The 24,333-nt window shown below is 42.3% G+C and overlaps 1 protein-coding gene across 1 annotated transcript in view; it reads left to right on the top strand.

Moving 5' to 3' along the window:
- Positions 1-2,819: 2,819 nt before the first annotated feature.
- IGFBP2 (insulin like growth factor binding protein 2) overlaps positions 2,820-24,333 on the top strand; it is a 135,841-nt gene continuing 114,327 nt past the window's right edge. Inside the window, exon 1 of the mRNA XM_042455290.1 lies at positions 2,820-3,538. Within this exon, the coding sequence (XP_042311224.1) occupies positions 3,040-3,538 (499 nt within the window). The 5' untranslated portion in view covers positions 2,820-3,039. The remainder of the gene's footprint in view (positions 3,539-24,333) is intronic.

Raw genomic sequence — 24,333 nt, 5'->3', positions numbered from 1 at the left:
TTGACGCACACCACACACACACACACACACACACACACACACACACACACACATTAAAATACGGTATATGGAAACAGAGCATTAAATAAGACCTATGAAAGGAACTGATATTTCTACAGGTGTTTTTAGCTTATACTGTGCCATGCAGTGGTGTCACTAGGTTTGGTGTCACCTGGTACAGGAACTCATTGTATCAACCCCCCATTGGCCTCCTCCCATACCTCCCCAGAATCCTTAGTAATGTTTTGTGTACTAATTACTCATAATTAGCAATGCCCACATATCACTGAATGTAATGGTAATAGTTGTGACATAAACAATTAGCAAAATTAAAACTATACCTTTAAATTACAATATCACATGCACGGCCTAAATGTATCTACATAATATTTGGTAAAATCTTATGTTTTTAAAGCAAAAAGTTAAAAGAATATTTTTTTACTTTTAAGTTTAAAATTTTTATTTTTTTTAAACTAAAAATTTCAAATGTTTAAATTTAAAAGAAGTCTGGGGGCCTCTCCTTTCTCTTCCCATCAAGCCTCATCCCAGTCAGACCATTTCTTCAGTATTTTAAAGGGACACAGGTGAATGCCACAGTCCATTTCTGCCAAAAAGGAGATGTTTGGGGAGCAATGGTGTCTCCCCTGCCCTTAGGGTGTCACATGCTGCGGTCCGTACCCCCTGCACCCTCTTAGTGAATCCACTGGTGCCATGCAGTGATGTCACTGGGGAGGGAGGTGTGCGGACCATACCAGCTGACAACCTAAGGGGGGGGGGTGACACCACACCACACTGCTCCCCAAACATCTCCTTTTTGGTAGAAATAGGTTGCGGCATGTTGCCTGTGTCCCTTTAAAATGCTGTAAAAGATGGTGGAAGTGGGGCAAAACTCAGTGGGAGGAGAAAGAAGAGGCCCCAGAATTTTTTTAAATTACAATTTCAAATTTCAAAATTTTAATTTTTTTCAAAAAATGAAAAAAAAATTGAAAAATTATTTTACATTTTTCTTTTAAAAACATCACCTTTTAACCAAATCTTCACCATGTATATGTAAATACGTTAAGGCTGTGTGTACGATATTGCAATTTGAGTTTGAATCATTTTAATTTTGCTAGTTGTTTACATCACCACTCTGAACAAGACATTCAGTGGTGTGTGTGTGTGTGTGTGTGTGTGTGTATGGGAATGACGATGTAAGAGTAACCTTAGCGTGGAAAAAAAAAGCATGACTAGGGACTCTCTCTGTCGTGTGGCATGGGATGAGGAGGAGGTCAATGAGAGGGGGAATGTGACATCCTGCGTAACCCAACCTAGGGTGACACCAACCCTAAGGTTGTCGCTGGTGCCATCAAGTCCTACATTTTGGTGGTGGGGCAGTTGGTCACCCTGGGTCCCCATTTTTGCACTGAGGGTTCTATCACAGTTTATTTATTTAATTAATTTCTATCCCACCTTTCTCCCCAAAGGGACCCAAGATGGCTCACAATAACATATTGCCATAAAACAATTAAAACGTCAGCTAAAAACAATATAAAATTACCAACATTAAAAACAGAATAAAATCACAATACCCATCCCATGCCTAGACATTAAAAGCCTGAGTTTATCACACAAAGGATATTGGCAGTTTGTCCCATGAACATCCCAGAAAAATCGCATAATTATGAGTAACAGTTTCATTGCACAAAACCCGTCATTAAAGAAGTCATAAAGAAGCAGTAATGTGCATCTTTTTTTACTGTCAGCGACAATCCATTTCTGATATTGTTGCTTTATTTGCAGGATGCTTTAAAGGCGTTTTAATCTCTCTTTTAGTGCTGAAATTAGCCCCAGTGTGATAAACTTGATGAAGAGTTGTTCCAAGAGACCTCAAGGGCCATCCAGTCCAACCCCATTCTGCCACAGAGGGGCTCCCAATGAAAGCACCCCCAACAGCTGGCCATCTAGCCTCTGTGTTGTTGTTAACTGCTTTCAAGTTAATCTCAACTCATGGCGATTCTATGGATGAGACATCTCCAAGACCCTGTGTCCTCCACTGCTCTTCTTAATTCCTGGAACCCCATAAAAGCCATGACCACCTTCATAGAGTCCATCCATTGGACATGTGGCCTTCCTCTCTTCTTACTTCCCTCCACCTTTCCCAGCATTCTTGTCTTTTCCAATGAGTCCTTCCTTCTGGTGATGTGCCTGAAGTAGGACAGCTTCAGTTTGTTCATCTTGGCTTCCAGGGAGGTTTCTGGCTTGATCTGCTCTAGGACCCACTGGCTTGTCCTTTTGGCTGTCCAGGGGATCTCCCGCACTCTCCTCCAGCACCTCAGCTCAGATCAATACATCTTCTTCCTATCCTCTTTCACATCCATGGGAGCCTTCAAGGGAGTGGGGGAGGGAAGGCAAAGGCTTCCATGGATGGACCATTATGTGGCCATGTTCTAGAAGAGTTTCTTTCTGACCTGCGTCTGAGTGGGGGAGCCTTCCTTTTTTAAACTTTCTTTTTACTTCCATCTTTGGACTTTCAGTGCCAGTCCATTCCCAATGTCGCTTTCATTTGTTGTGTGCGATAACCATTCGCGCAATTACTCCCCCCCCCTTTTTTTTTTTTTTCTTTATTCGCGGGATGCTTTCAAGGGGCTTTTAATCTCTCTTTCATTCCGAAAGTAGCTCCCAAAGTGTGATAAATTTCTAGAGTCGTTCCAGGAGACCCCCCCCCCCCCCCCCCCCCCTCCCCTGGAGGGGCTCCCGGGCGAAGGTGGCCTAGAGCTAGCCTCCGTCGGGGAGGACGCCTTCGGGGAGGCCGAGGCTGCCCTTCCTTCCGCGCGGGCACGAGAGGGGCGCGCCCCCGCTGCCCAGGAGGGGGGAGGGAGGCGTGGATCCGGCGCCTAGGACCCAGCGGAGCCAGTCCCTCCTTGTGCGCCCGACAGCAGCAGCCTCGTCTCCTAGCCTTCTCCTCCTGAGTGTCGGCGGCGGCGGCGGCGGCGGCACCTGTCCGTCGGTCGGAGGCTCTGCTGCTGGTGGTGCTGGTGCTGGTGGTGCTGCGGGAGGATGGCCGGGCGCTGGGCGCTGCTCCCCCGGAGGCTCCTCTCCTCCTCCTCCTCCTCGTCCTCCTCGTGCTGCCGGTGCTGCTGCCTGTGGCTGGGCTTGTGGTGGGCGTCGGGGCTGGCGCTGCCCGAGGTGCTGTTCCGCTGCCCGCCTTGCACCGCCGACCGCCTGGCTGCCTGTCCCCCGCCGCTGCTGCCCCCGAGCCCTCAGGCCCCTGCCCCTGCCCCTGCCGCCGCTGCCCTGGCCTCCTGCCCGGAGCTGGTCCGGGAGCCCGGCTGCGGCTGCTGCCCGGTCTGCGCCCGCCTGGAAGGCCAGCCCTGCGGGGTCTACACCCCTCGCTGCGCCGCGGGGCTCCAGTGCTACCCGAGGCCCGGCGCCGAGCTGCCCCTCCAGGCCCTGGTCCAGGGGCAAGGCTCCTGCGCCCCGCGCGGAGGGAGGAACGGAGGCCCCGCCGCCCCGGAGCCCCAGGAGGACGGAGCCAGCCCCGAGCAGAGGGGCCCCGGTGAGCAGAGGCGGAGGGAGGGACCTGGAGGGAGGGAGGCTCCCGGTCCCGGCTCAGCCACGGAACCAGGGAGGACCCTGAGGAGAGTCACACTCTCTCAGCCTCAGCCCCGGTCCCGGCTCAGCCACGGAACCAGAGAGGAACCTGGAGGGAGGCACACACTCTCAGCCTCAGAGGAAAGTCCCAGTCCCGGCTCAGCCATTTAACCAGAGAGGGACCTGAGAGGAGTCACACTCTCTCGGCCTCCTTGGCCAGAAAGAGCCCCGGTGACAGGGTCGCCCTAAGCCGGAGGAGGCACAGGATACACAGGTGGGTGGGTTCATGTTGTGAAGACCCACTGGGTGGCCTTTGGGGCAAGTCACGCTCTCTCAGCCTCAGGGGAGGCAATAGCAAGCCCACTCCGGAGCCCTCTGGCCAAGAAAAGCCTCCCTGGCAGGGCTCGCCCTGAGTCGGGAAGGATCCGCCTGCATCGGAGGGAGCCAGCCGACGGAAGCCTGGGGAAGCTGCTGCTCCCCGCCGCTCGCTTTCCGTCAGCCTCAAAGGTGCCCCCAGATCCCTTGGCCTTTGCTCTCCTCTTGTCGGGGCTGTGCCTAGGAAGGGACTTCCAGGCAAGGCTCCTGCCCTTCTTGGGTCTTGCCCCCGGCAGACCTCCATCCCTGGATGACCCTCTTCTAATAGCCACTTGAAAAAAAGTTGACAGTACTTTGTGGTGAAGCTAATGCCCTCTGGACATGCTCAGAGGCGCTGGTCACGTTCTCCTTGTGACCTTCATAGATCCTGGAGTAGGAAGGGACCCCAAAGGCCCTCCACTCCAAGCCCCTTCTGCCATGCAGGAAGACCCATTCAGAGCGCTCCCAAGAGATGGCCATCCAGCCTCGCTTTGAAAAATCTCCAAAGGGTCCAAAGCAGTGGGCTCCACTCTCCACCTCCCTCTGCCTTTTGAGGCCGACTGCAAGTCCCAGGCCCTGAGCTGCCAGAGCGGAGTCCAGAGGGAGAGAGAGGAAGGGGATGATGGGGCAGCAGGCATGGGACCATGGGAGGCGTCCTGAAAACAGGGAGGAACCTTTAGGGGACAAGTCGGGAGGGTATTAGACCTGTTGCTTTGTGCCTTCAAGTCATTTCCAACTTATGGCGACCCTGAGGCAAGTTTCTTCAGAGGGGGGTTGCCATTGCCATCCTCTGAGGCTGAGAGAGTGTGACTTGCCCAAGGTCACCTGGTGGACATCCATGGCTGAATGGGGATTTGAACCCTGGTCCCTCAGAGGCGTCGTCCAACTCTCCAACCAGTACACCATGCTGGCTCTCCTGATGTTATGTTCTGTATGGTGTGCTTTTTAAATCAGTAACAGGAAAATGAACATGGCTAAGTAAAGGTTTAAAAAAAATGGGGGGGGACCCAGAAAATTTGGACTCCCCAAACACACTGGGAGTCCCAAAAAGTTGTTTCAAACATGGGGAGTAAGGTGGAAGAATAATTGTCTCACTGATCTGAATATGGAGCTATAACAAGGAGGCAGACAGGGAGGCTGGTTCTGAAAGAGAATGGGCTGGACTCACAAAGTTATTTTGGGGGACTACAACTCCCAGGTTCCCCCCGCCCTCATGATCACTGGCTATGCTGGCTGAGGTTATTTGAGAGTTGTCAACCAGAGAGAGGGAGAAGAGGTGGTTGGACAGGCTCTTTGTGTGAAGGGAGGAGGGTGACACTGAGGTGTGATCTGGGACAGAAAGGCAATGCAGAACCGCAGACAGGAAGCAACAAGGGGTGGGAAACTGATGCAGGGAAGATAGGCATCCCAGGGTTGATGATCTGTAGAAGGATTTGATGTTAAACAAAACGAAAAAGAAAAATGACACGGAGTAAGAGTTGGAAATATGCAGAAGGCACTGCTGAGCAGGAGAGCAAAGCTGCTGGGGATGAATGACTCAATGAAAGCCAATGGAAAATTGGGGGAAAGGAGTCATGTGAGGGGAAGGGTAGTTTGCTGCAAGACAGAGACCAGCTGTGACTAGGCACAGAAAGGCCAGTGAGCTCCGAGGTCAGAGGGAAAAAGGATAGCCTTGCAGAACAGTTAGATCTGAATCTGTAGCAACAAGGCACAGGAGTTGTAGCTGTTTATACGCTTTTCCAAGGGAACCCACACCCTTCCAATAGTAAATCTGTGCTTCTGCAATTCTGTGTGTCTAATATGTATTACTGGTTGAGTCTCTCTTATCCAGGATTCCAAAATCAGAAATATTTCAAAGCCCAAAACTTTTTTCATGTGTGGCTTTTTTCATGTGTTTCACCTTTGCTTTCAGATTGCTCAGGGTACACAGACTTTGTTTCATGCGCAAAGTCATTAAAACATTGTCTAAAATTACCTTCAGGCTACATGTATAAGGTGCATATGAAACATAAATGAATTATGTGCTCAGACCTGAGTCTCATCTCCAAGATATCTCATTATGTATGCATATGGAAATATAGGTATTCCAAAATCCCTCCCCCCCAAAAAAACACAAAATTCCTCTGATCCCAGGCATAAGGGAGACTCAACCTGTACTTCACACTTACTTCAAACCTACGTCATTTGGCTGCCCTCTTCATTCTGCTGAATCAAGTCCTGGATGTCTGCTCCAAATTCCTGCCATGACCACAGAAATAGAGATGTCTTGGTAGCCAAGACTCCAATCCTGTTCAAGGAATAGGGTAGGTTGAACCGGCAAATAGGGCACCCTGCCCTTCCTGTACATCCTGCCCATGCCTCCTTGGTCTAGTGTGTGATGTCCCCCATCCCCTTGAGTTTAGACCAGGAGCCCTGGTGGCACAGTGATTAAATGCCTGTACCGCAGCCACTCACTCACAAACCATAAGGTTGCGAGTTCAGTACAAGCCAAGGGCTCTTGCATCCTTCCCAGGTCGCGAAAATGAGTACCCAGCTTGTTGGGGGCAATTAGCTTACAGTTGTAAACCGCTTAGAGACTGCTTAGGTGGTATGAAGCGGTATATGAATGAAGCTGCTATTGCTATTTAGACTAGGGCTTTCTTGAGCAAGAAGATGCATACATACATGCATGCATACATACATACACACACATACATGGCCTAGAAAAAAAATCTACTTGCATCCATGGGAAGGTTGGTCAAATCCAAGTTGAAATCCTGTTCAGCATGTATGGCCTTGCTCCTTTTTCACATCTTCAGCCTACCTGGAATAAGGCTTCAGAGAACTGAGAACCAGAAAAAACTGATAGTCTTGGTAAGGCATGCTGAAGTGTATCACTGTCTAGAGAAATCTTGTAGCACCTTTGAGACTAACTGAAAGAAAAGTTGGCAGCATGAGCTTTCGTAGACTTCAGTCTACTGCCTCAGATGCATTTGAGGAAGTAGATTTAAATCTAGGAAAGCTCATGCTTTCAGTTAGTCTCAAAGATGCTACAAGATCTCCCTACTCTACATGATGATTCTACAGATAACAGGGCTATATCTTTGAAGTGTATCATATTAGTGCTCTCTACCTAACAAAGGCACTTGTAGCTTCACAAAGGACCAAGGCACCTTGGATCTCTTTTTGTCTTGTTAATGGAACTTAAAAAAGATTTTCCTGTAATCCTCACATGGCCAGAAGGAAGAGGGCCCAGCCTGCATGAATGCCCTTCCAACACATGTGAACTGAGAACAGCAACATCTTGACAAAAGGCAGGCTTGGGGTTAACACTGCAATCTTTTTCCTCTCTTCTGTATGATTTTTAACATCTTTGTCTGATGAAGAAGTCAGTGGAGCATTGAAAGGTTGAAACATGTATAATGTGCATTTTGGTTGGTCTCATAAAGGTATCACTGTTTTGTGGATTTGGGGTGTTAGACTACAGGGAGCATATGTATATGTATAGCTTGCATTTCAGTCTTTTCTTAGGGCGAAAAAAGGTTCAATTTATGCAGTAACTGAGTGCTCTAGGGAAAAGGCTATGAGAAGCTTTCTCCCTGATACCTTGTGAATGTTTTTCAAAACTGTGTGTGCCTGTGTCATAAGGACAACAGGAAGCAGTAGGAGCATTTAAATAAGTGACTCTTCATGTGCACTCTGAAGTGTTGCATTTCTTAGTTCTGCCAACCAAACACAAAAGCTGCTGCTGAAATGAACTGGTTAGTCTTAAAGGTGCCTTAGGACCACTTGTTCTTTCCCTTTTTATACTCAAATCAGACTAGTATGAAAATTGCTTCTTTGAAAATTGCCAGCTAGACATGATGCAATACTAAGAGCTGCTTCACACTTTCTGTTGCACTTGTGCTTGCTCAGAATGCAGTGGTGTGGCTCCAGTATGGCAAGCACAGGAGGTGTGAGCATACCATAAATGTGCAGCAGATATGCTGAAGAGCATGGCCACTCATGATGTCCTAGCTCATGTCCAAGGATGTTTAAGGACACATTCTGTTATTTAAATGTTTACTGTAGGGAACAGAATGTAACATGATGTACCAGGGCCAAAGACAACTGTCACATAAAATGTGAAACAACTCTAAGAGATGCTGTACAAGTTCACTTTTCTTTGGTCACCTACTAATGGCTTTTCCTTCCCAGGCAGTTAACACTGCAGTGTCTGGAGTGTGTTGCAACTGGCTGCTTAAACACCTGTCTTGGGAGAATTCAAAGATATAGTCATGTTAGTCTATAGAAACAGTATGTAGAGAGATCTTTGAGACTAACAGAAAGAGAAGTTGGCAGCAAGAAGTAGACTTAAGTCTACAGAAGTAAAAAAAGCATCTGAGTAAGCAGACTGAAGTCTAAGAAAGCTCATGCTGCCAACTTCTTTTTTTCCGTTAGTGTCAAACGTGCTACAAGATTTCTCTACATAATTATCTTGGGAGTCCTACCTAATGTCCTTTGGTACAAGCAGCTAGTTACAATGATATTAAAACTAACTGTCAGAAGCAGTGAAGAATGGATGTATGAAGGTTTGTATCCATCATATTATGGCTGTTGTGGTACGAATTATGCTAAAATTGGTGTGTATAACGGTACTGTAGTTTATACACAGATGCGGCTTGATCCTAATTATGTTACTCAAAAGCAAGGCCATCTACATTTAGTGTCACTTTCCCATTCTTTGCGAAGTGTATTTAGAATTGATTTAACCGTTTTCCCTTGAACTAAATGAAAACTTAGTATTGCAGTGCTAAAGAAAAGGGGAAAGGTGTGGAGGACAGAGAAGAAATCTGCCAGTACTTTTAAGACTGGTTTAATTTTTGCACGACCACAAAAGCACCTTTAAAAATAAATTAATTTTAAAAGTGCTGCTGGATTCCCCCTCCCCCCAATTCCTTTTTGTGATAGATAGACTGTCTTTTTGAAAACTGTGGTTGGAGAGCTGAATTTGCATATTCATCAAATCATGAGCAGATATATTGTGTTTGAAAGAAGGGTGATGTGGAGTGAGCCTGAATTGTGGATTTAGTTTCCACTAAAATGATATATGAAGAAACCTCATTTATCAGTTGCTTGATTTGAATTTTAAATTCTTTCGGAGCACTTTTCCTGATAATGCATTAACCAAAAACAAACAAACCTTTTCATCACATTGCCTGTGTATTCTTTGATATCATGTTAGGGATTGATGGAAATGCAGAGCATAACAGTAATTCCGTGAAGCATGGAACTGTGATATTTAAAGCCAATGAAATTTAGAGGAAAGGAGCAGACCATGCTCAGACACTTATGCCAAGGAGAATAAAATTCATTCAAGCTTAGATTGCAGTATATTTCCTTAAATGCAAAGGAAATTTTCATTAGGAAAAAAAGTAGTTATCTCCACCTAATGTTCAATATCCAATACCAAAATTCAATACTGCATTCCAGCTGGGTGTCTGGAAAAAAATATGAGAGGGATGATGGATGATTTTCCATCAAAAGCAGAAACAAAGAATTGGAGTAATTGATGTTGGAATCCAAGCATGGGGAATAGAGGGAAAGTGGTTTAAACTCATTCTTGGAAACAGAAGCAAAATAAGTTAGAATTTGACTTTGGCATGAGCAATTCTGGCCAGCCAAGGAACCAGGTGCTGGTTTATTGTCCTTCCTGTGAATTCCATGAATTGTAGTGATTTGCATAAAGGAAGTGGGGAGGGAGATCCTTCCCTTGATTCAGGATTGGAATGTAAAACTTATATGCCATTCCTAAATTATGGGGTTGGCAAGTTTGTCCCTGAGTCAGGAAGGTTGCCCAAGTGAAACAAGTAATAAGGCTGAGAATTCTCCTACTGTGGGCTTCAGCATTGTTTAATCTTTCACTGAGATCTGTGCTTGCCAACCCAGAAAGTACTGTAGGCAGAAAGAAATACAAATAACCCACAGCAAAAAACAGATGCTGTCACTGATTGTAAAAAAAGGCTGTGGCTATTTGGGGGAATGTTGGAACAAAAAACAGTAAGTCTGTGGAAATCCCACCAATGGGCCAAGTATAGTTGTGCCCGTCAAGTTTTATAAAGTTTTGAATATTCAGTTCTCACCACGAAGTTGTCCAATACAATTTGATTTACTGTACCAGAGTCTTCATGCTGCTAGTTGATTTCTTTCCTTGCTTCGGTTAGCAAACGCAACATGCTGTCTATTGCCTCTATCTATGCCTTCAACCAAACATTGCTTCCAGCTATTCTCATTGTATTCCTGCATATAATGGGTCTGTGGGTTTTCATTCCAAGCTCCTGAGTGATAAATATCCATTTGGTAATTGGCTTCCAAAACTCCCCCCTAATCCTACTGCCATAAACACAACTGGCAGTGTGAGGATCAACTGTGTTTAGTATTAGAGGCTGAAGACTTCTGTTTTTTGCACTATTAATCAACATGAGCACATTGATATTTCTGAAGATACATAACAGTGTTTTGTGAAAACTAGAATGTGTGCATTTGCAGTGAAGACATTGGGGACTATATTCTCAGAGGACTGCTATTTAGTAAGTACATAAAATCTGGAGTCACCTTACAGGAGTCATAGAATCATAGAGATGGAAGGAATCACAAGGGCCATCCAAGCCTCCTGCCATGAAGGGATACACAACTAAAACGCTTCTGAGAGATGGCTATCCAGTCTCTGATTAAAGAACACAAAGGAAGAGTCCAGCACATTCTGAATCATTCTTTTCCCCTGTTGCACATCTTTTGTGGTCAAAAAGTTCTTCCTCATGTTTAGGTGGAATCTCTTATAAGTTTTATGTTCTAGTTTCTGGAGCAGCAGAAAGCACACTCAATGTACTTCCTAGATGCCATCCATTCAGGTATTTAAATATGACTATCATATTACCACTTGTATCATCTCTTCACCAAGCTAAACATATCCAGCTCCCTAAGCTGTTCCTCATAGGGCTTGGCTACTCATTCATGTTACCATACAAAATATGGAGTAAGTGTGAGATTATCCTTCAAGATATTCATATTTGTATTGTGTTCATCACCATTCTACAGTGACATTCTTGTGTCTTCAGACCACAGTTTACAGAAATGTCAAGGTCATGGTCACTCCAGTCCTGTCCACATGTCCAGTCACAGGGGCTATTCAGATGGTCAAAATAATCCAGGATGAATCCAGGTTGAATCTTTGTTGTTCACATGCATCCTGAATGCATCTGATTAAGTTTGGGGGAGGCTGCCAAAAACCCACTTAACCCGGGATAATCGATCTCACTTTGTCCTTGAGTTTTTTAAAAAAAGATTCACATCATTGGCAGTGTGAATAACCAGTGCAAATCGACCCAGGATTATGCCTTGAACGCATTTTGAATACATTCGCATTGTTAACTCCATGTTTCTTCGAGTGTTAGCACATGTGAGCAACAGAATTTACAAAGTTGTGGTTCCATAGTGTGAATAACAAACCCAGAATGCATGAGTGAGGTTATTCACATTGTTCCACACACACACACACACACACACACACACACACACACACACATGTCTGAATGATCCCCACCCCAATAGATTTCAGAGGGTCTTTCATCTGAGTAAGCATGCAGAGGATAAGACTGTCTGCATAACCTTTGCGATGGTTCTTTAGCACCAGTTGATTTTGTAATCAGCAGCCAATTTTATTGGTACTTAGGAGGAGGAAGAAAATGAAACTTTAGGTACCGGGAGTAGATCAAATCGTGCAATAAGGTCAGCATTTTACCCAGACCAAACAGAACATTCACCAGGAAAGATACTGAAAATGGAAATTCACAATTGAATAAGGGAGAATTTCAGGATTTTAAATATTATCCTTGGGATAAGATTAAATAAAAATTGGCAATTGATATAATTTGTTAGAAAACTAGAATCAGCAGTTTTGAATAATGATTTTCTGTGCTGATCTTATGACAACTGCCTCCAAAAGAACCCTTTCTTTCAGTTTCTGCTATAGTGTTCTTCCTCTGGTTTTCCCATTCCTGCTGTCTTTTGTCTCACCTTATTAACTTGATTTATACCCTTGTGCTTACCCACCACAACCCATAACATGCTTTACACATCTGATGAAATGAACTGTTACCTATAAAATCACATGCTGCAATAAATCAGCTAGTCTCTAATGTGTCCCAGGACTTTCACTCCTTAATCCACAGTGTTTCTCTCCAATAGGTTGCAAGTTGTGTTCTTTTTTCCCCCCTTCAGGACGTTTCTTGCACTGCCTATTTGTACCTTTCCTAATACCCTGCGGAGTGCTGTGAATCAGTCAAAACTTTGGCAGTGTTTTATTGCTGACTCACGGCTGGAACTGTTGCTGAAATTGCCCTTTCATAGCTTGTTTTGCACCTTTCCAGGGTTAGCACTGGTTTCAGTTAAAACTACAGACTACTGGAAGATGTCACGTTATCTCCAGTTATTCCTGAGAGACTAGCATTAATTTCCAAAGCCAAAGGAATAACTGTCCTGGTTATTTAGACCTAACCACTGCTAGTCCAACTAATAAATATCAAACAATCAGAAGCATTTCATTTGTATACCTGGCTAACTGTTTGGATGTTATTTGTTTGATGAAACAAATATTCCTTTATAAGTATTCAGAATGCTTTAGGCTTGATTGTTCTAATTTTTATATTGTCCATTAGCAGATGTCCTGTTCTCTCCTTGTTTCAAAAATGATTTTCTTTTCTTTTCTTCCCCTATATTTCAGGTTGGTGCTAACTGAACCTGGTTTTGCAAAGGAAGTGGTTGTTGGAGCCTCAAGCTTTAAGAAATACTAAACAATTTGCTCTGTGCACATGTACATATGTATACTTGGATGCACAGATGAGCATTTTGTTCTTATAATGGCATTATTTATTTAATTAATTTATATTCCATCCTTCTGCTCATACAAGGCGGCTTACAGCAAATTGAAACAAAGTACAGCTAAAACCCATTTGATACAAAAATCTAAAAAACATTAAATAAACAATTCTGTTCAAAACACTAAATTAAAACAGTTTAAAAACACATTTTAGAAAACATGGCAGAACGTCCCCAATCAGTCTTAATCTTGCTGGATAGCATATGCTTTGAAAATTATGGTCACACAAGCATTGCTTGCCAGATATGTAGCATGGAATAAGAACACCCTGTGCAACACTGACAAAAGGGAGGTGGAAGTGGTACAAATTACTGGGGCTAGGATCTAGAAGGGGACCCAAGACCCAATTCCACTGCATGTTTTTTTTGTCTTTCTTGGTAATTTCATCACTTCTTTGACATCAATTTTTAAACTGATGAAAGAAAATGATAATGCCATACAAAATTTGGTATTACAAAAATACTAAAGATTTTTAGCTGATCTGCTGCTGCAAGCAAGTGAACTGAACAGAGGTCCAAGGGACTTCTGGATCTAGAAGTCTTTGTAGACCACAAGCTAAACACAAGTCAATGGTATGATGCAGCAGCTAAAAAAGCCAATATGATCCTAGCCTGCATCAATAGGCATATAGGCCTGGTACAAACAGGCAGAAAGGAGTGCCGAGACGCTGCCCCTTTCTGCCCTGGTTTTTTTTTTTTTTTTTTTTTTCCAACCCCACGGGTGTGGGAACGATTGGCCCGGAAAAGGAGCTACAAAAAACAGCTCCTTTCCACGCCACTGCCAAGGCACCATTAGCGCCCTGGAGTGGCACAGTGACATCTCTTGTGTGCCGCCCCATTTGGACATGGCACACAAGACATGTCATCAGCGTGCGTGGCATGTGGATGCACGCGAGCCCAAATTGCCAACAGGAGAGCTCAGAGCATGTGGATGCTCTGTGCTCCCCAGCCTTAATTTCGGCCCCAGGCCATCGCAAAGTGGCAGTCTGTACCAGGCCATAGTGTCTAGTTTGAGGGAACTAATAGTACCACTCTATTCTGCTTTGGTCAGATCTCACATTTCAAGAGGGATATTGACAATCTGGAGTGTGTCCAGAGGAGGGTGATCAAAATGATGAAAGGTCTTAAAATCATGCCCTATGACCTTAGGGAGCTGGATATGTTTAGCTTGGAGAAGAGAAAGTTAAGGGGTGACACGATAGCCATATTTAAATATTTAAAGTGATATCATATTGAGGATGGAGCAAGCTTGTTTTCTGCTGTTCTAGAGCAGGGGTAGGCAACCTGCGGCCCGCGGGCCGGATGTGGCCTGGTAAGGCCTTGGGACCGGCCCCAGCCCGGTCCTGCCGCCGATTGCCGCCGGAGCCTTTGGCCTCTCGCGTGAGGGCGTGTGGCCTTTGGCCTATCAGGAGGAGGTGGGCAAGGGGGGGGGCAAGCGGCAGGCAAGGGGGGCAATTGTCTATAAAAGCCTCCGAAACATGCATTTATAATTAAAAAAAAAATTAAAAATCAGCAATTTTTTTTGCGTGTCCTCCATTTTTTAAAAAAAAAAGTGTCCTCCATTTGAAAATTTTGTCCTACATTTGTCCCGGTTTATTTATGTAATACATTTTTTAAAAAGTATTTAATTATTTATTTTTTGGTTTGGCCCCCCAGTTGTCTGAGGGACAGCAACCCGGCCCCCGGCTCAAAAAGGTTGCCTACCCCTGTTCTAGAGAATAGGACCTGGAACAGTGGATTCAAACTACATGGAAAGAGATTCCATCCAAACATTAGGAAGAACCTCCTGACAGCAAGAGCTGTGTGACAGTGGAACACACTCCCTCCGAGCATGGTGGAGTTTCCTTCTTTGGATGTTTTTAAACAGAGGCTGGATAGCCATCTGTCACAAGGAGTGCTTTGATTATGTATTCCTGCAGGGCAGGAGGGTGGGCTGGATGACCCTTGTGGTCTCTTCTGATTCTGTGATTCTAACTTAGAAGAGGGAAGCTTTGGGTGAGCAAATTAGTGCAAAAAGATGGAAGGAAACGAAAGAGAAGGGCAGACAGGTAGGCAGAAGAAGAAACCACTGCTGAAATCCAAAACCACATACTAAAAGCTGGAAACAGAGACTCGGAGGTGATTAGCCCAGTGTGACCCGAGCTGGCTGGAGTTGGAGTGGTCCAGGTGGGCAGCTCATCCAGTTCTTTGTCAACTTCTCTTTTCTTGAGAGTAGCTCTGAACATCTCCTGATTAACCCCGTATTGGCCACTGACAGGCATGTGAAACGGCAAGAAGACCTTCTTTCAGTGTGGCTGAAAAAGTGAATTTGGACAAGTAGCCAGGTGTGTATGCACACATGGATGTACTGGTTGTGGGTGTCACTGACTACTATTACTTCCCCTCCTCACAAAGGACCTCAAGGGAATGAATAAATGTTAAGGGCATGGGGAAAAGATTCACTAGGGTTTAAACCCACACTCAGCAGCCCTGATCTTTTGCAAGAGCAAATCAAAGAGCTACACAGTCTGCATTCTGTCTCCAAGAGGAGGCTATCCCAATGCCAGAAAGGTTATGAATAGGCCACTGGGCAAATCACAGTCTCTCAGCCTCGGAGGATTGCAGTGGCAAACTCTGTTTGAAGAAACCTGCCAAGAAGTCCCTACAATATGTCCACCTTAGAGCTGCCATAAATTGGAAACAACTTAAAGGCCACAACACACACACACACACACACACACACACAGCACAATGCAGACAACATTTTCCTAATGGCTTGTCCTCAATGTCTGGTAATGGAGGAGTTTATCAGACAAGGGGAATTGGAAGTATAATCCAATGGCAATCTGAACACAATCATGGGGTTTAACTTTATTGTGTGATAACCCACTACACACAAATTCGAGTAATGGGAAGTCAGTCCGAACACAATCATGTGGTTTCACGTTAATGCGCGATTGGCTGCCACATGCAAATTCGGGCAATGGCATGCTATTTTCAGGCAATAGGGAGCCAGTTCAAATTCAATGCGTATTCACGTAATTGCACGAAACTAGCGACTTTAAGTGAATGCGTTCTGGCCCCACTTTCTTTTCATTCCAATTTAAGAGAAATTCCTCCTGTTTGATAAACTCCAGAGAGACACCCAACTCTAAATGGAAGCTGCATTGAGCTTTTGTGGCTAGTATACACATCCTCCAGAAATGTTTTTAAACCAAGACATATGCTAGTGCAGGAAGTTTAGGATCTGTGGGAGGATATTTAGTTATTTTTATACTTTACAGGATTTTGTTTGGCTCTTGAGAACAGGTACATAAAGGAGGGGAGAACTCATGAGATCTTGCATTATTTTTCTTGACTTTCTCCTAAAATGTGGCTGTAGATTACCAATATAATAACAATAATAATAATAATAATAATAATAATAATAATAATTGATTTATTTGTACCCTGCCCTATCATAAGGAATCCAGGTGGGTAAGTGTTGACAGAGCTGGATAGAGCATTGTACAGGAAGATATATTGTCTCAGGGTTTGGGGCTAAAATGATCACAGTCTTCTCATCTCCATGTTCATTGATTAGGAGACAACCAAGACACAGTTGAGAAGCAAGTAAAATATCAGGAAAAGAGATTGACATAAACAATACAGCTGAATTCCAGGAGTGAGAATAACAAAACAGCAGTCATTGTGAATTTATATTTTATAGGGGATTTGCTCTCCTGAATTAATTACAGTGTTTGAAAAGTAGTCTGTTAGTGTAGCTCATTCCAGAGTTGAGAAATCAGCTTATTAGCCGGGATCCTGTAGAATCATAGAATCGTAGAGTTGGAAGAGACCACAAGGGCCATCCAGTCCAACCTTCTGCCATGCAGGAAATCTGAATCAAAGCATCCCCGACAGATGGCCATCCAGCCTCTGCTTAAAGACCTCCAAAAAGGAGACTCCACTACACTCCGAGGGAGTTTGTTCCACTGTCAAATAGCCCTTACTGTCAGGAAGTTCCTCCTAATGTTGAGGTGGAATCTCTTTTCCTGGAGCTTGCATCTATTGTTCTGAGTCCTGTTCTCTGGAGCAGCAGAAACAAGCTTGCTCCATCCTCAATATCACATCCCTTCAAAAATTTAAACAGGGCTATCATATCACTTCTTAACCTTCTTTTCTCTAGGCTAAACATGCCCAGCTCCCTAAGTCATTCTTCATAGGACATGGTTTCCAGACCCTTCACCATTTTAGTCGCCCTCCTTTGGACACGCTCCAGTTTCTCAATGTCCTTTTTGAATTGTGGTGCCATTGAATTGTGGAGCCAACAACAACAATGAATAAAAGTGTACTTGTGCTAAGCCAGTGTATTTATTAGAACCCAGCCACTACAGTATTTGTTGTGCTGTTCATTATTTTTCTCTTGTTCTCTGTTACGTTTTGAAAAGGAAAATCTTAGGACTGATAAGAAAATGACATAAAAGTTGGGAAATTCCTTTCAGAATGCCAATAAAATGCCCTTAATTTTTATTTTATTTTAAATAACCAAACAATAAAATGACAATTGTTATTGTTAATAGCCTTACTATTTACATTACTTTGGAAATGAAGCTTAGTTGCAGCCTGGTTAACCCACAAGTAACTAGTTGTGGGTAAACATTTCACTTGTACTTCCTTACTTCCAGGTTTATCTATAGAGCCATGATGGGAAGGGAAACAGTGATCATGGTGCTGAGTTCTTACCAACTTTACGCTATGGGCATTGAATATGTGCGTGTTTCTGCAGTTTTGAAAATATCTGACTCATGCATTTAAACTGAGGCAAAGCCTTTTAATAGGAATTTTATGAAATGGAATTTCTTTACAACCTTCTAACTCTCTTCTGGTATGAAGAGGAGTTAGAGACTTGTGACCTTGTCTGGAATTTGGCCTTTGGCCTGATGCTGCACTAGCTTTCAGCAAAGAAGATTTTACAGCTTCTGCTAATGGAGTCTTCAGTAATTGCTATCCCCTGCTCCTCTAGATTCAAGTTACACAAGCATGTTTATGCTGGGACAGGTGACGCAGCATCCCTCTGTTTGAAATGAAAATGACTTTTGAGGAAAGACCAAAAATTCAGAAGTAAAGTTTCTTTTTTGGATTAGAATGGAATTTGCAACAGATGTATGTTAGAGAAATCTGTGTAGAGTTGACAGATTCTATCAACTGCCCTGCATTGACTTAATGCAGACACATTGTAGAGAGCAATACCTTTGTTTTGGACAGTAGCATTTTTTAAAAAGATGAATGAATTTTGTTGTGTTCAGATAGTACTGTGCTTAATAGGGACTTGTTTCACTTGTGATCATATTTGTTGTGTGCTAATTGTTTTAAAAATCATTTTACCCTTTAAAAAGTTATGCCTCTTTGGTTTTAAAACTATGGTTCCACTCATTTTGGCCATACATTCATTAGGGTTCATGAGGAGCAGTCTTCTAGGGTTTCATTTCAGAAGCTCTCACTGGAAACGGAACAGTTTTAATGTATATACAGGAAAGGTGCAGGCCATACCTGTTGTAGCTGTATTTGCTTAACCTTTCAAATTTCTGTATATGCAAATGCTCTGGAAGGACTGCACAATTTACAGTTTCTTTACAATTTATATTTCTTTTAAATTGATAAATTTGTCTGAGTCATTACATCTGAAGATCAGTTTCCCTCATTGATGACTTCATCTTGTAGACTGGGCCACTCAGTTAATGATGGAATATTCTTTATAAAATGTAATATGCACTCTTGACCTCAGATTGACTTTAAAGCAGTGTTTCACTTCTGGCCACAAGTGTGCAGTCTGTTATGTTTTAGATATTGTTAAAAAAAGAGAGAAGTCCCTGAAACATCTATCCAAGAATATGACATAGTTGGACAATTCTAATTATATCCTTGGGTTTCCAGAAGTCTCTTGCAATCGCAAACAAGTTAATTCCTGCACGGATGTATTTCTAAATGGAGTTGCAGTCCAGTTATTCTCCTCCTATAGAGTCGCTACTATAAGCAAGAAATATTTTAAGTGGATAATCAGCTTGGCTTGAAGAGGATGTGTTCCTCCTGAAGTTGCTATATATGGCTGCATTTGCACTGCAGAAATAATGGAGCTTGACACCACTTTAACTGTCATAGCTCCACACTACAGAATCCTGGGATTTTTTGTTTCTGTGGCATGCTCTCTCTGACAGAAAAGGTTACAAATCCCAGAATTCCATAGCATTGCACCATAGCAGGTAAAGCTGTGTCAACCTGCATTATTTCTGCAGTACATATGCAGCCTGTGTTTGGCGAAGAGGCTACTTTTTGCACCAAGTCAACTGCTGCAGACCTGTAAACACCACAACATACTCAAAGCCCCCCAGATTTTAATTTCTATAGTAATTGTTTTTGTCTAGAAAAGCAAAAAGGTCTGAATACTAGCCGAAAGCAAAACCAGAAATGAGATATCGCTTTCAGTGGTAGAAAACATTTGACGAGTCAAAATGTTGGTCCACAGACCAGCACAGTTGCTTGCCCCTGTTCTAAAGAATCAACTTCAGATCTGGAAAGTATTTTTGAGCCATAATTAGAAATTCAAGGAGCCTCAATGGCTTCAAGCACCTTATAGTTTGAAAACTTTAGCAGATATTCCAGTTATGACTTCATTTGTTTGGACAGAGCTTGGCCACAACTATGTTACAACCCAAGCTTAAGGATGTTTCATCCTTAACTCCTGGAAATGAACATCTCACAGGTAAGACCGAACATTCCGTTCACTATCTTCCAGTGCTCCAGTGATTACATTTGTAAACCACCCAGTAGCCAAAGTTCTCTAGGCTAGGCTAAAAACACAAACTACAAGGGAGAAGCAAAACAAATCAGATTAAAAGATAAAACCACCATCAACACATAATAAAGAGATAAAGAATAAAAAGAGTAAAAGAATGCAGAAAAAGGAAAAAAACCCACTAAATGCAATACCTAAAAGACCTGGGGAGGAAATCGTCCTTGCTGAAGCAGTCAAATGGGCACAAATATAGTTGGCCCTTGGTGTCCGTGGGAAATCTATTTCTGATCCCCATGGATACCAAAATCTGCGGATGCTCAAGCCCATGTTGTCCCCAGTGGCGGTATGTGCACGCAGCTGTGCCACCATTAGACACAGCAACTCTTGTCCCGTAGTGATGTGTGCACATGTCCATGCCGCTATTGGGGACAATGAAACTTAATGGTGGTGCAGCCACATGCATATGCTGCCACGGGACAACTGGAACTGTCCCTAATGATGGCATGACCAGGTGCATGCACCACCATTGGGGACACTGTGGGCTTGCAGTCCATGGATGCTTTAATCTGCAGGTGGCAAGTCCACAGATACTGAGGGCTGACTGTATGGTGCTGATCCTTGACACGTTAAGAAAAAAACCATACTCATTCCCCCCACATCAGATAGCTCAAGAAACACTGACATACAGTATCAGATAAGGGCAATTACTTGTCCTCGTTTCCTTTTCTCAGTACATTTTATGGAATGAATGCTTTATGTGTCTTTGTCACTTTGGAGGACTAACGGAAGCAAAATTATATTATTTTGTTTTACTAGTTTTAGTAGTCCTCTTCCTGCCTCCCTCCTGCCTTGGTTCCAGCATTGCCAATTTCCGGGGAATTCCCTGGAATCTGGGCAGTTTAATTAATTTCTTTCTGGGGATTTTGACTGAATATTCCAGTAAATATTGGGGAATTCTGGAATTTTGGTAAAACATTCTGGGAAATATCTTTGAGGCTTGTTGGCAACACTGCTTGGTTCTCATAGCTTGGAAGATCCAATGAGCTTCCTTGCAGTCCAGGTGTTCCTTACAGTTCCTTGTAGCTCCATGTTAGAAAAAATATTTAAAAGGTAAATTCAATTTGTAATGATCTTAATAAAATTCCGTTTGAATATATCAGGCATGATAATTTTATGTGAAACCAAGTTATATGTAAAAGATTTTATGTTCCCAAAGTAACAAAGTGACTTTCAGTCTGTATGGGGGACTAACTTCATTTCCTCCCATTTTGTGGGAGGACTGAAAAATGCCCCCCATGGCTTCAGAATATCCAGAGATTTTATATGTCTAGTCCAGAAGCAATGCTATGTAAAATTTACTCTTTACATGAGTTTTACATGGTGGTGATTATTCCAAAGCAACTACATACATATGCAGCCATATGAGTGTTTCTCCTTTGCCTTTCAGAGCACAAGCTGCCTCAAAAACTGAAGTGAGTGAGGAAAGAAAATGACTTTGCATTTATGAAACACATAGCAATCCTCCCACATGCCCCCTCCTCCTCAAAGGATGTGCTCACACCTTACTCTGCTTAGTTGGCTTTCTACTGTTCCTCTCCATCTGGTGCCTTTCTATTCCAAGTCTGGCAAAAGGCCACTTAAATACAAAAAGGCAAGCCATAGCAACAGAAAAAGGGTGTATAAAAAGACAGCTTTTAACAGCCCCTTCCCCAATTGTCCTTGTAAAATGGGCTCTCCAGACAACTGTAATATATTCCTTTTTCTCACACCCTTTACTTCCACCCTTTTCACATTACAGCTTGCCTTCTTTGGTCTTTTGTTCCTTGGTCCAATTCTTTAATTACTTCCCACTTCACTTTTATTTAGGGGGGGATTGTGCATGCTCTTGTGCTAAGATGCATTAAGAGTATCGGACTACGTCCTTGTGTTTCCAAGTTTATTTGTTTAAAATCTTCATGTATTCATCCAGTAGTTTCTAGGATGTTGAATAGCACATATGAACAGTTAATTTAAGCCATAAAAACTCTAAAATCACTTTGTACAGAGCATATACTCTTCACCCCCTGCTGAAATATGCATGTATTATCTTCTTTTTCATCTTGTGTGTATTACAGTAATAAGGCACATGTGCATGTACATAACCACCTTATATGGCATTTAGAAGATTAAACAGAAAAATCAAAGTGAGCAGGCATGACAGAATGCTTGCCCAAGGCACTCCTGTTCCTTTTCATAGGTTGACACATCTTATGGAGGAACTAACCTGTGTCTGCCAGTCATCGTCCAGTTTCAGAAATCCCTCCTTAGAATGGATCTTCCGTGAATGAATGTGAACAGGATAAAGTAATTCAGTAGTGAGATTGTATTGTACTTCTTTTTAGCTTTGTGTTCATGGAACTATTTTTCTATATTTGATTAACTGTCTTTGAGTCTGTATGTGCCATGCATTCTGTTAAACCAAAGGAAATAGCCTCTAATGGTGTAAGAGGACATGGCCTTTCTTACTTTTGCAGTTTTATTCCCCTGTGCGATTTCAGTGGCTGCAGCATCCACCACAACTGGACATTTGGCATGGTCCTCTGCACGTATAATTGGAAGCAGTACTCACTAAACACAGGTGTGGCTTCATCCCGAGTAAGGGTGCATAGGGCTGCAGCATTAAAACTTTAATGATGCCTTCCACCCCAGGTCAAAGGAACATCTGTTTTCCATTCTTTGGAATGCTGCACACTGTTCTGTCTTCAATAGAATGACTGTTCTATTCTGACTGTGGATGCAGTGCCTTCTTTGGAGCTAAAATAAAACTTTTTATTATCCTGCAGGGTTTATGAGCTGTAATATTCACACTTTGGTCTGGGTAAACTCTTCTAATCTAAACTCTTTTAATGAGAACATTTATTACATTCCTGTTCTACAGACTTTCTTTTCGTTCTTTCTTTTTCTCCCCCCCCCCCCAGCATGTGGCATCCTGAGGCGTACATTTATGGGTATGTGAGTTCCACTGGGAGTGACATAATGTTGATTTTATTTTAAAATTAACAATACCTATTCACTAGTAACAATTAGTAAGAAATTAATACTAGTGTTATGTGATTGATAATTACCTGCTCAAACAGATAATTCGATATGTATTAGATTTTAAATTCACTGGTAGTATTTTGGATTTATGGAATATCCTGACTTTTCTTCATGCTGATAATTACCAATTCAACTTGCTTACTTGCTTAGATATGTATGTAGTGAATTTACACTCTGCCTCCCTCCCCATATCCAAAGCAGCTTACAGTAAATTAAAACAAGATTTAAGTGATGATTGTATTGTACAAAAGCTTTTTTAAAAAATTAAATAACAGCATTAGTTAAAAATGGTTAAAAACACATTTAAAACATAATTACTAATAAAATATAAGAAAAACAGCACACCATTCCAAATACCCCATTGCTACATAATTTAAATCTGCTTGAATAAAAACGGCCTTTCAGATTGTATTCCACTGTAACCAATAAATTACGAGCAATGAGAACAATCTAGTTTTTACAAGTATATTCCTTGCAAACTGGAAGCTGGAGAAAATAGGGTCACATATACCAGGTTGTAGTTCTCTGCTTTTGCTGTTATGTAATTATATTTATTTCAGTCAATGACCATTAAAAAGGGAGCAAAATAGGTTAGATAGTTAAAAATGGGATTAAATATAAAATATTTATGTTAGAATGATTTAAGAAAACAATGAATAATAATAATAATAATAATAATAATAATAAGAAGAAGAAGAAGAAGAAGAAGAAGAAGAAGAAGAAGACAGCATCCTATGCTGACAAGCTATTGCTGTCACACAAAAACTAGCTACCTTGGCTGTAATCTCAGGAAGCTGGTTGGCCAAAATATATTCAATATAAAACACATCAGATCTCCCTGGTATAGTTTGTAAAATTGGGTTAATAAAATGACATCAAAGGTCACAATAAAAAGAACAATACAACAAAACATGCCCCACAGTTTCTACTTTCTGTGCTTCACAAGGGCATAAGTATTCACAGTATGGTACTTTATTATATCTTCCCTTCGATACTGCAGATGGAAGCAAATTAAATTTGTCCAGGATGAATGCTTTCCTGTATTTTGGAACAGTTAAGTTAATCAAATGATCAGCAGGAAGGAGAGCCTTCCCAGTGTCTTTAAAAACTGGAAAAATGGAAGCTGCACTTAAGTGATTTTGTAACTCGATATCCCATATACCTTGGCATATGTTTTCTTTAGCTTTTATATAACCCATGGCAAAAATGGCATTATGTGAAAATCCTAAACTTAACATTTTTACATCAGCTATCTTCCGCCTTGACTGAAATTTATCACTTAAGAGTCAAGAAGGTGGGGGCAGGCCTGAATATGAATATGAATAACATTTTAAGGTATGAATAACTCAAAAATGGTGTAAACATTGCTGGCAAATAAATGCACATCCAACTGAACAGGTTAAATTCTATAAATATTTGGGAGTAATTTTTCAAGCTACTGGTTCATGGCGAGCTTAAATATATTATGCCATAGCAGATGCACAACAGAGTTATAACTCACATATCATTTTTAATGATATGAATAAGGTATGAATAACATTTTTAGCCAAAAATTTAACTTGCAAATCAAAATCTGAGATTCAATAGAAATTTGATTAGTCTCTAATCGTAAGAGAACATTTGGAACAAAGCTTGGAAGGCTGAGAATGCTTCTCAAAAATTTTGTTTGGATAAGTGTA

The sequence above is a fragment of the Sceloporus undulatus genome, chromosome 1 (genome assembly GCF_019175285.1).
Source record: "Sceloporus undulatus isolate JIND9_A2432 ecotype Alabama chromosome 1, SceUnd_v1.1, whole genome shotgun sequence".
Lineage (NCBI taxonomy): Eukaryota > Metazoa > Chordata > Lepidosauria > Squamata > Phrynosomatidae > Sceloporus > Sceloporus undulatus.
Note: the sequence above shows the minus strand (reverse complement) of the source record. Positions and strands in the feature narration are given on the sequence as shown.